Source organism: Mchenga conophoros, linkage group LG9, assembly GCF_057382185.1.
Source record: "Mchenga conophoros isolate Kocher_MC1m ecotype Shallow Benthic linkage group LG9, M_conophoros_male_GT1.1, whole genome shotgun sequence".
Lineage (NCBI taxonomy): Eukaryota > Metazoa > Chordata > Actinopteri > Cichliformes > Cichlidae > Mchenga > Mchenga conophoros.
Window position 1 is genome coordinate 4,416,543 of NC_140534.1, and position 12,350 is coordinate 4,428,892.

General features: G+C 45.2%; 2 protein-coding genes across 2 annotated transcripts; one reads left to right on the forward strand and one right to left on the reverse strand.

The window, feature by feature from the left end:
* The first annotated feature begins 1,773 nt into the window (after window positions 1-1,773).
* LOC146566639 (uncharacterized) lies at window positions 1,774-3,088 on the forward strand. Its single transcript, XM_085287852.1, has 4 exons — window positions 1,774-2,177; window positions 2,319-2,463; window positions 2,574-2,805; window positions 2,903-3,088. The coding sequence occupies exons 1-4, from the start codon at window positions 1,832-1,834 to the stop codon at window positions 3,086-3,088; spliced, it is 909 nt and encodes a 302-aa protein (XP_085143978.1). The 5' UTR covers window positions 1,774-1,831.
* Window positions 3,089-3,952: 864 nt separating this feature from the next.
* Window positions 3,953-4,912, reverse strand: LOC146566640 (uncharacterized). Its single transcript, XM_085285893.1, has one exon. The coding sequence runs from the start codon at window positions 4,559-4,561 to the stop codon at window positions 3,953-3,955; it is 609 nt and encodes a 202-aa protein (XP_085142019.1). The 5' UTR covers window positions 4,562-4,912.
* Window positions 4,913-12,350: the final 7,438 nt, after the last annotated feature.

Consider the following 12,350-nt stretch of genomic DNA (forward strand, 5'->3'; position numbering starts at 1 on the left):
ACAACAACACAAAATAGGCCTAATCCGGACTCGCACCGGACCGCTCGGGACACTAACCCAATCTTTCGGGACCCTCACCCAATTCTGGGACCCTCACCCAGTTCTGAGACCCTCACCCAATTTTGGGACCCTCACCCAGTCGCGCGACAAAACCCATTGAAGGGACGCTCGGGACACACACCCAGGGTGATTTCAAAACCGGACACACACCGGACGCTTAGGCCTTTGGGCGATTTTACCAAAAACTCTTTTTCGGGACACTAACCCAGTTCTGCGGTTATAGATTCGCTCTCTCAACTTACTTGGTGTTGCTTAGCGTGTAATATCAGCCTCGGATCCCGCCGATCGTCACTTATCGAGGAGAAAAGACAGACAGTTAATCCACAGGAACTTCCTGGCTGACGTCAGTCTTTCAACGTGTCCCTCCTCCCCTCGGTGAATGCCGATTCCAGGGCTCCGGCATCGAAGGACCAATTAATGATAGGTTTGTAGCTTGAACCTATTCGCTGGAACGTTGAAGACAATATAATTACACCGCAAGCAAGACACGAAGTAGGCAAAGTTCTTCATGTTTCTCGTGCACGGGAGAGAACCGGACAGACGCCGTTCCTTCGCTTGACCCCAGTTGCTCTCGACCGTTCTCCCGTAACACTGTCCTTTTATTGAGGTTACATGAATATGCATAGGTTCATTAACATATGACGTCTACATACACACAAAGAGTACCGTGTGTGTGTGTGTGTGTGTGTGTGTGTGTGTGTGTGTGTGTGTGTACTGCTGATCAAAGGGTCCTATAACATAAAAGCACAAACGCAAACATCCTTGGTCAGGAAGAGGGTAGCCTCCCCCTCACCCTAGATGGTTCACCCTAGATAACATGGTGAGGAAGTCCAGCAGTTAAAGCACTTAGACTAGAACAGACGTAGCTACGTTAATCCTACCATAAAACAATAAGACAAGGTACGACCTCTCTCGTGCTCCCAGAGTGCTCTCTAATACACACAAAGTTTGCAGACTATCACTACACAATTGATTATACACCTCTAAGCATATATGGTTAAATATTTCTGACAATGACAATCAACAATACAAAACCTAAGAGTATACTTACTAAAAAAATATATGAATGTAATGAGAAAGTGGCCACTTTTATGAGTAAATCATGTAAGCCTTATATGATTTATATATGATTTACTCATGAAAGTGGCCACTTTCATGAGTAAATCATGTAAGCCTTATATGATTTATATATGATTTACTCATGAAAGTGGCCACTTTCATGAGTAAATCATATATGTTTTTACTATTTCTTTTCCATATGGGTTACTTTGCGTTGCATTTAGATAACCATGATGAGTCTGTCTGGCTCAGATGCTGGCAGTTCTCGCTGCAGTCTACGGGTGGCTTCTCCTTTCACAGAGGCAGGGAAAAGTAAAATGACACAGGCCAGGATAGACGAATGTCACCGAGCACTGACTAAGTTTGTTGTAAAAGGCTTGCACCCTTTTGCCACAGTAGATGCCCCCGAGTTTCGGTAAGTGAATGTGTTTAATTGTAGGCTAAGTCAGGGAATGTCAAAGTTGCATTTTATCCTCTTACCAGATGTTTCATCCGTTTCCATTTCTATATCTTTTAGAGAAATGATAAAGACTCTGAACCCTAAGTACAAAACCCCAAACAGAGACAGTTTAACCAACCACTTGATCCCTGCTTGGTATGCAGTCAAAAAGGCAAATCTGATTTCTCTGCTGAAACACGTTGAAGGCAGCCATCACTGCAGATGGATGGACAAGTTTTTGTCAAGATCATTACCTCACAGTAACGCTGTATTATGTCAGGAATGGCCAGACTCATGAAAAAGTCCTCAAAACCAAACCACCGGGCACAGACAGGGACAGCTGTAGCAGAGGAGATTGATGAGATCTTGGAGGAGTATGGTATCAAAGACAAGGTTGTGGCAGCCACTGTTGATAATGCGGCCAACATGGATGTAGCTGTCAAAAAGCTACAAATTCTCAAGTTTCCATACTTTGCACACACCCTGAACCTTGGAGCTCAGAAGCTCTACAACTGTGCTGCCATTTCCAACTGGGCGGCAAGAATTCGCTCTGTGATTGTATGGATGAAGAGGTCCCACATGGCAAAAGTGGTCCTGAAGGAGAAGCAAGAGTTGCTCAGTAAGCATAATGAATATTTTTTTTAAGATTGTGTATATTATAATCATTAGATCATGATCAAATTAAATTTATAAACTAAGATATGTGGGACCATATGGGACCTTACATTAGCATTTAAGTTGAGAACGCGTTACCCCTCAGAGCTTCCCAAGCATATGCTGCTCCTAGATGTAAAGACCAGATGGAACTCTTTGTATTTGATGATGGAGAGATTCTGCGAGCAGTTTCCTGCCATCCAGGCTGGAGCCATCGATCCACGTATAAGAAAGTCCATAGAAAAGGAAAGGTGAGTGGTATTGAAAAATAATCATAACATGGCTTAATTTGGACTCAGGTTTTATTTTTGTTTGTTTTATGCAACATATCTGTTGTATTTTTGCTTTGTTGATATTGCAGACTGGCTACAATGGGCAATGATGACTTAAGAAAAGCAGAGGAGTTTGTGGTACTCTTGCGGAAGCACTACACCTCCACACTAGCAGTGTCCAGTGACAAAAGTCCGACCTGTGGTGAGATTTTGCCCATCCTGCAAAAGCTACAGCAACACTACACCGTACAAGAAGATGACTCTGCCTTCACAAGGAGCATAAAGTACAACATTTGGAAAGATCTTTCCAAACGATACCAGGTACAATTGATGATTTATTTATCATAAATAAAATAACAGTTATAAATACTGAAGGATTGTCATGATGTCACATTTTCCTCCCTCTTAAAAATTTAAGAATGCTGATATCAAGAGCTTCCTGGAGGAGGCCACAATCTTGGACCCCCGATTTAAATCCAAAGTGGATAAGGATGAAGTCTGGTACAGGATCAGGGAAGCAGCAACTGCAGCAAAGACAGAGGCAGGAGCAGATGAGGTATTTCAATATGACGGTGTCTGTCACTGTAGCACATTTCCATTGTGAGAGTGAGACCTTTCATCTATGGATCTGTGGTACTTAGTTTGATTTGTTTGTTTATTTGCCACTTTCTACTCAAGCACCTGGAGCAAGGAGACACACAGGGAGAGCTGTTCAAAGACGAGGATGAAGAAGACTGTGTTCATTGTGATGATAATTTAAATGTCATCATCATCATCAACTTTTATTCGCCACATGCAGTGAAATGAACCCGCCCCCGACCTTACACACACAACACAGACAACACATGCGGATACAAGTCAGAGAGTGGTTGCATTACAGAAAAACCACTGAAATGTACACTACAATGGGAAAGTACAAGAGGAAAAAACAGAGACCTCTACTCATGCTGGGCTACAGGAGGACAGCATGAGAACAGGAAACAAAAAAACTCCTCTGCACAAAAAAAGCACATAAATGGCCACAGCACAACATTATAGAGCACGTGACCAGCAACAGGGTTGGGTAGGGAAAAGGAGTAATCCCAGGCAACACAGCAGCCATCCTGCCACTGCGCTGACTCACCAGCACGGGCTCAGACCCGCCGTGTTCCCAGGAGGCAACAAGCATCGAAGGCATTGGAAGGGGAGGGGGGATGTGTGAGTGCTTATCAGTGTAAGTGTATGTGTGTGCGTGTCCATAGTTCAGCTGAGACAGTGTCCTTCGCCCTATCAGGCTAAGTAAACAGTCTGCTAGCCAACCCAGGTGGCGTTGCATGGAATGGGAAGAATAGTCATCACACAGTCGTTATCAGGGAGTTTTTGTTCGGCTCCAGCCTTGGGCCGTGCAGCTGGCGCCGTGGTGTTCGCATGTTGATGTTGTTGATTTTTCTTTTATGTGAGCAGCTCAAGAGAATTTCAAAGCTGATCTTTAACACTCCGACACTGGTCTCTCAATTTCCCGTTGTAGAGCCGCGAGCCTCCCCATGATGGCATCAAACTTCTGGTCCGTGGTGTTGTCATTCTTCTGATTCTGAGACCCCACAACTGCAGTGAGCCGTTCGGTGATGTGATCCAACTTTCGCTCAAGGGTCTCATTTTGAGCAGGCCTCTCTCTGATGTATCCCATCATATGCTCAATGGTGTTATTTTGAGTCTTCACGGCAGCTGTAAGCGTCTCCAAGGTGTTAACCATGCTGCGTTCGTTGTGAGAGGTCGCGCCTTGTCCCATCGCTTCAATTCCAGCGGGCAGCCTTGGGGGGGTTTGAACAGCCGGTTCCGCTCTCTTAATTCTCCGATAAGCCAGGGCCAAGCCAGCTCCGATCAGCAAGAACCCTGTTATCATGGTTCCGAATAGATAGATATCTTCAGCGTCCTCAATCGACAATCCCGCCAGGCACATGATCCTCCAGTTCTGCCACCCGTCCATCGTGTATCCAGCAGGGAAAGTCCCTCCAGGGCACTCGGGCTCTCCCGAACCCAGACTTCTCGTTGAGAAAAGGGTGTCAATAGCATTCAGAGACCAGTTGATCAAATCCATAATTCTCTTTTAGGTTTTAGAGAACGACAGTGAGAGACTGTTCGAGGGAAAGTAATACACACGAGACAAGACAAGGACACAAGAGGCTAAGCAGGGAAGATAAGGGGAAGGAGGAGGAGAAAAGTGCGACCGCCTTCGCCAAGAGCCAAACGGATTGCTCATTTTTTGCTTAATTTTTTATCATGTCCATTTAATTTCAGGCGCCACCAGTAAAGCAAAAAAAAAAAAAAAAAACGGCCTTGGAGGAACTCTTTGAAGAAGAGGACAATGAGCTGCAGTCATTCCAACAACGACAGCCCGTTCTTTCCCTGGCCCAGAGAGTGGATCAGGAGATCCAGCTGTATAGAAGCCTAACCCCCATCCCCTGCAAGGATAACGCCGCCCTATGGTGGTGGAGCAAGAGAAAGACTCTGCCCCTGCTGTCAGCACTGGCTGGAAGGTTTCCGTGTGTGCAGGCATCCTCCACCCCATCTGAGAGGGTGTTCTCCACAGCTGGAGAGACCATAAGTCCAGAAAGATCACGTATCCTTCCTGAAAAAGCAGATATGCTTATATTTCTGCAAAATAATTTTTAATTCTCCATAGTTGATGGATGCAGAATTGCACAGTGCACAGTTCCATTGGACTTGAGTTGATTGTATTTTTTGCTGGCTGATATAGTTTTATTTTTGAGTGCCCAGCTCATATATACTTTTAAAAAGGAGAGTGTGAATGTTACTGGACTTTCTTGTGTAATTGCCACTGAATAATTTATGTTATACTTTGTTATTGCTATAACAGAATATTTATTTCATTATTATTTGCAACTTCTTTTTTTCTGGGGTCCTTGTGGCCCCCCCATCGAGGAGCAGTAGGCTGTGGATCGCTTAAGATCTCACTGTTGGGTTTGTAAGGTCATGCTACTCCTACATTTCTGTCTTGTTCAAAGATAAGATATAAAACAAAGTTCAAAGCTAATCGACCTGTGTGTTCTCCTCTTTTTAAAAATAAGAATCGATAAGAGAATCGATAAAGAATCGAATCGTTAAACAGAATCGAAAATGGAATCGGAATTGTGAAAATCTTATCAATACCCATCCCTAGTCCTGCCCCAGTGGCTCAGAGCTGCTTTCAGGGGGTACTTATAAAATAACACGTGGTTATAAAATGTCTCATAATCTGTGTTTATTAAGGATAACCTGTACTGTGAGGGAAGGGTTGTATGTTGTTTTTAGTTTGCTGGAACTTTTTTGCATCCTTTAGTGCATCCTCATGACCTACTTCATGTTTAGGCAGTGTGTTAACCACTACACTATGGAGTCTATGGCTGAAATGTTTTTCATTGTTCATGTCAACTATGACCATCGTCCCATAACATTTATGCACTATCCGATAAGTGTCACAGCCAAAAACATCACAGCATTAACTTATCGATACTGAGTGCTTACATTTTTCACACAGCACCAGAGTTTTCGAAAGAATCATCCAATTAATTTTGCAGCTGTTAGCCTTTAATGATCCAAACACATATTGTCAGAAAGAGCTGTGAGAAACAGAAGTGACAGAAGTGACGGGAAAAGGTAAGCAACCCATGTTGTAGGTGACGTCAGACGCCGGAGATTTGGCGGAAAAAAAAGCCAATGGTAGCGTAGAATTTAACAAAGTTTCTTTAAGCTTCAGTATTACCAAATATATTAACCAATTGTCATATAACTAACAACATCTGTCCTATCATCTCTAACACCCTGGAAGACAACGGGGAGAGTTTAGACCCTCTCCAAGATTACATCAACCGCTGTTTTCAAGATTTAGTAATGAAGAAGGTTCAGAGTGCATCTTCCCCGGCCAAAATTGAGACACCGTCATCGAAGAGATGTCGCCCGGCAGACTCCCCCGGCACAACATCGCCTGCCGGCAAAGATATTGCAGACATCCTGGAGTCAATCGACAAGTGATTGTCCAGTTTCGATGCGAGGCTGTCCCTGGGAATTTAAATCCTTGCGAGAATCCCTAGAGTTCAGCCAGCAGCAGGTGGAAATGCTCGCTGCTGAAAATGCCATGCTTACGGGAGTCGGTCAAATCTCTCACCGATAACGTGACCCAGTTAAACATAGAAAATAAAAAAAATAAAAGAATCCGTTATCGATCTACAAGCCCGTAGCATGCGAGACAACCTTGTGTTTTCTGGTATTCCAGAATCTGCCGGAGAGGACGCAGAGGCAACGGTGAAAAGCTTCATTAAAACCCACCTGGAGCTGCCGGAGGACACCATAAAGCACATCGCCTTCGAAAGAGTGCATCGCTTGGGAGCCATGAGGTCACGTCCAATTGTGGCCAAATTTGGCCAATTCAAACAGAAGGAACAGGTGAAGAGTCGCAGCAGGGAGCTGAAAGGAACGGACTTCAGCGTGAACGACCAGTTCCCCAAAGAGATCCTGGAACAACACAAGGTCCTGTTCCCAGTTCGACGTAGCATCATCCAGAGAGGCTCCCGCGCTGTCGTCGCCGCTCTACATGGACGGACAGCTCTACCACGACCCCGGCACCACACCGTGGTTATGTTGACTGCACTCCAGACAAGAACCCGCTACACTCTTTTCTTATTAATTCCCACTCTCTAAATAAAAATAATCTTAATTTTAGCCAATATAGAAACCATCTAATAGATCTCGTTATTCTCGAGACAGCCTCTGCCACCACATTAGATCAATCCCTCTGGGCTCCTTTGATCGGCTCCATCACCTAGCGGGGGTGGGGGGTTGTGGTTTGGTCCCACCTTCGCCATTGTGGTTGATGTGGAGGTAGGGACAGGCTTAGGGCGTCTGGAGAATCCCTAGGGACGTTATCCCTGGAGGGCTTAATCCAGGGGTTGTGGTCATAACCTGGTTAGTGGCTCTGGTTGCTCTTAGAGGGTGTTCTCCTTGTGGCTGCATGCAGCAGGGCTGGGGGAAAGTCTGTGCTGGCGGATATAGGTTACTGGCCTGGTAGCCTGGCTGCCCCTGAGTGGATCTGGGGCAGGTGTGGGGGCTTGGGGTTCGGGGGTGCTTCGCCTCCGTGCTAGGGCTCTGGCTGGGCCTTGGGGTCCTTGTTGGTGTGTCGCCGAGGTTGAGGGCGGGTGGGTGCACGGGGGCTCAGCCCTGGTGCAGGGGGCCTCTGGAGCATCGGCCTAACTAGGGGGCTCTTCAACTGACAGGGAGTTTGTTCCATCCTTGCAGGAGTCCACTCTGCAAATGGGGGAGAGTCATAGGAGGGGTGGAGAATAAACTTAACCTGGGTGTCTACCATCTTGTGCAGTCTGGGAGATGATTGAATGTTAGGGTGGGTACAGTTTCCTCTGCGGTGGGGTCGGGTGGGCTACCCCGGGTCCTGTGGGGCTGGGCGGTCCTGCTGCTGTAGGCCCTGGTCTGAATGGGCTTGGGCTCCCTTGCCTTGGTGGGTGCCGAAGGACGGGGGTGCCTACTGGGGTCAGCGGGGGAGCTGGCCCTTCTTTTCCTCCCCATCCCCAGCTGCCTCCCTCTTCCCGCTCCAACACACCCACCCACACAAGTAGGGCCTTTGGGTGCGGGTGTGTCACCAGGGTGCAGGGGAGGCATTCCCCCCCTCCCTCTGTTCCCTTCTGGCCACCTGTGCCTCAATTTTATTCCACAACTTCCACATTACTCACACTCTCATAACACATACATATAGGGCCTTGAGGGTGGGCACGTTAACGGTGTCCAGTGGACGGTCTGTGTATTCAACTCCACCTCTGGCGCCGGTGCCCACCTCTGAATTTTAAATCCATGTAGACATTGAGGGTTCTTGGGAGGGGCCGTGCTAACACCTGCTGCTCTCTGGCAGCAGCACCATGCTCTCCCGTGTTTTAAATGCACCTTAGAATAACACGCAGCAACACTACACATGAGCGAGAGGAGGGAGGTCTGCTGCCCATCGGGGCGGGGGGGCTGGGAGGAGAGTTCGGCCGTCCAATTGGGGTCCGGGATCCGGGGCCTCCCTGCTGCTGTGGAGCCTGGGGCGGTCTGCTTGCCTCCACCCCGGGGGAAAGGGTAACATCTCCTGGGTCTAGGTGCTGTTTCCCCCTCCAGGGGCGAGGGTACCTGGACCTGGGGTATAGAGTTTGTTTGGGGAGTGTGATTTTGTGTCTATCATCCATATATGTCCATCCCTACGTTTGTATATGTGTGCATGAGGGTGGGAATGCATGTTTGTGTCTGTGTGTGCCTGTTTGTCTGTGTTTATATGTCAGGTCGGGTCTTAGACTCCACCTCTCTGGGAACTCCCAGGCCCTCCAAGGCCTATCTCCCTTCACCACACTCCCTGCCGGTAACTGATGCCCTCAGGGGTTGTTGCATTGGTGGTTCTTGGTGTCCGGGGCTGGGCGCTCAGGTATGTACCAGCTCACTCCCGGTGACTACTTGGCGGGGCCTGGTGCCTGTTGCCTGGTCAGGCCTCTTCCGGGGCAAAGGGGGCCCTCAGGCCTCCAGCCTCTGGGCCTGCAGCTTGGTTCACTCTGGCACAGCTGGCTGCCGGCAGAGCCAGCGGGCACACCACTGCAGCCCCCTCTGGCTTCTGCTCCATGGCTACTGGGTGACCCCTCATCTGTGGCTCTCCTCAGCTCTTCCCAGGAGGGTGGCACAGATGCCCCTCTGGTGGTCTTCCTTGGGCTCTCGCACTCTGGGGGCCTCTGGATGTCTGGAGCCTGGATCTCCTCCATGCCTGCTTCATGCCCTGGGGGACGGGGCTATGGCTCTCTACATCCTCTTGCAGACCATTACATGGGGAAACCTTTTGAATACAAGCGCGCTGATCCACACAGATGTGCACATGGGTGTTCACTGTTCATAGACGTAAACTACACCTTTATTGGCTGCTATTTCCAAGCACATTGTGCGCTGTTGGTCCTGCTTGCTACACAAAAACATTCAATATTTAGTAATTACTGCTGTTTACACTTAGCTAGATTAACGTGATGGTGTTGTGTTTAGTATGTTGCTCTGGGTTTTTTTTTTTGCTTGTTTTCTTTTCTTTTTCTCTCAACAGGCGATCCAGGATATTTTTTTTCTCTTCTTTCTCTTTTTAAGTTTCCTTTCTCACTGTCCCTCTTCCCTTCTGTTTTTCCCTTCCTCTTTCTTTCTCCCTTTCCTATCCCTCAGTCATGTCTGTCCCGTCTGTAACAACTGAAAATAAAATAAAATAAATAATAACAACAAAGGTTGATCAAATGGACCAATACGGCAAGGCCGTGATGATCCATTTGGCAAAGTAAATCCATTGTGTATCCTTGTTGGTCTTCAGACAACAATTCTGACGGCTAAAGAACCAAATTGGACAGGCAAAAAACAAAAAAAGAAAAGAAAAAAGAAAGAGCTGTTACGACCCGTGCACGGATGTGGGTCGGGAGGGGGGACACATTGAGCATTTGTCAGCATTGTAAGTTTTGTATGTGAAACTTAAATTTAAATTGTGTAGTTTAAAATTTCAAACGGGCAAATATGGATACATCCTGTACATTCAACATCTATTTAGACAAGTGTTTTGGGATGGATTAGGGAGAACCCACACCTGTCAAAAATGAATTGAAAACGATTAACTATGAATTACATCACAGTTTCTGACATCACCAATTGATTTTAATGACATTGTTTTACACACATACACTCTCATTTTGTCTGATGTTGTGCGTGTACTTATTTCTGAAACCTGTAGAGGCCGCTAGCAGAATTTAACGAATCATTTTAAACAAATCTCTTGTTAAAGTCTTGAGTCGAACAACAAACAAGGCTCTTGGCTATTGTTTGGGAACATCAGCAGCCCCTGAGATATTTTTTGTCGTATCCCTGTCCAGGTCCATCTCTAATATGGTTAACAATGACAGAAAGTTGTTTAGTATTCACTTTACAGCCTTGTCAGACAATCGCTCACTGATTGCAATCCAAACCTAGAGAGATGTTTCTTAGCTTGAAACTGAAGATGAAAAGTTTCCTTCTAAGTAATCAAGATTTCCATCAAAACACCACCTTAAGTACATACAAAGTAGTGTGGTGACAGGAGGAAATGGAACAGAAGTGAGAGAAAATGAGCATAGAGCTTCTATAAGTGTTTGTAGAGTGCAGCTTTCCTTCAGCTTTCACCTTAATGAAAACGGTTTTAATTTAATTTTCTAATCATCCATACTATCTCGTTTCATTTTCACCTTGTCATGTCTTGATTTGCACATCTTATACCTATTAAGCAAAGATTAACAAGCAAGCAGCAGTTACCACAACTAAATGTTGCTGTCAGTGCCCAAAGGCATTAGCCCAATCTACACAGCACTTAGAAGAGCATGCTATCAAAACATGGAACATTTCAGCTTCCTACAATATATTTCCAAAGGTATTCATCCGCCCATCCAAATCATTGGCCACAACCACAGCATCTTAGCCATGAAAAAGTAGGCTGCATAAAATCACAGAGTGGAGTGAATAGTGTGCAGAAATCCCCAACTTTCTGGCAAACATTGCCATTGGACACAAACTGGTAACTAGAAAAAGGCCCATAAGACACAGAATGAATGGAAGGAATAGAGGCAGGAGAAAACACGCTAGCCACTAATTCAGAGCCCTCCAAACAGCAGAGTTTCTAAACACAATTTATAACCATGACAGTCCTGATTTTTTTTTCTAAAGTGTTTTTCATTAATTCTTTCTTCACCCAAGAAAATCCTCAAGGTTGGGGAATTCAATTAGAGCACAGATCCTAAATTAGACTGATCATCTAAAATGGACCTTTCTCACACTCAGAGCAGGAAGAAACTGTTACAATATGTAAAGCATTTAAACCTATTCAAGGATTCAAGGAGCTTTATTGTCATTCACGTCACATGTTAACATGAGGTGGAACGAAATTATGTACACATGGTCGTGGAGCAAAAAGAAACAAAATAATGAAGACACAGATGTTTTTTTTTAAGTAATAAGTATCCTAACAAAATTGTTTGCTATGTGAAGAAGCTTTCTGACATGGTTATCACTCACAATCATAAAGGTTGTTTCACTACGTAATAGTTACTAAGATTATTGCTTCCTTGCGAGAAGACTGTATCCTGTCCTTCTGGCAATGATGAATCTAGATCAGGACGGTTTTGTAAAAATGTGCCTCATCATGTTAGATGGTTATTGAGTGTTTGAAGACACTCAAGTTTCAGATGTTGAAAAGCCATTTGAGGGCTACAGATAATTTACACAACCCCATAAGCCAGGTTTCCACTAATAATCTGATGTCACTAGCATTGATGCTTTTGAGCGACACATGCCAGGGGTGCCCACTTTCACCACTGCTCTTTGTGCTAGCTGTATAGCTGTATAATAGCATATGATCTCATTAGTGAATTTCTAGTGAAGAAATAGGGAACGTAGAAAACCGTATCATAATTTATGCCGAGAGTAAACTTTTACTTCTGTCAGTATTTATCAAATCAATCCTCCATCAAACCAAGCTAACTGACACAGCTGCAGGATTTTCATGTTTTAAACCAAATGAGACAAAATATTCTTTAATTTCTTCTGAAAAAGACAATCAAAACTACCTGTTTTAATGTACAATGCAGTGCGTGGATTTGAATTTTTATGTATGAATATTACTTAGGTGATACAAGATGTAGTCCCCTGTAACTATTTGCTTCTAATGACCTCATCAAATTTACTACAAGAGGTGGTCACGGTCTGGACTGAAGCATATCCTATCACATCATTAATCACACATCTGTTTTCTGGGTTGTAAGCAAATAATTATGTTTTGAGTGTCAAGAACAGAGTTTATAAACATGATC

Bases quoted from the DNA above. Each gene is read 5' to 3' on its own strand.
- LOC146566640 (XM_085285893.1), bottom strand. From the start codon at position 4,561: ATGGATTTGATCAACTGGTCTCTGAATGCTATTGACACCCTTTTCTCA.
- LOC146566639 (XM_085287852.1), top strand. From the start codon at position 1,832: ATGTCAGGAATGGCCAGACTCATGAAAAAGTCCTCAAAACCAAACCAC. The intron at 2,464-2,573 runs GTGAGTGGTATT...TTGATATTGCAG, and splicing joins AAGTCCATAGAAAAGGAAAG to ACTGGCTACAATGGGCAATG. The intron at 2,806-2,902 runs GTACAATTGATG...TAAAAATTTAAG, and splicing joins ATCTTTCCAAACGATACCAG to AATGCTGATATCAAGAGCTT.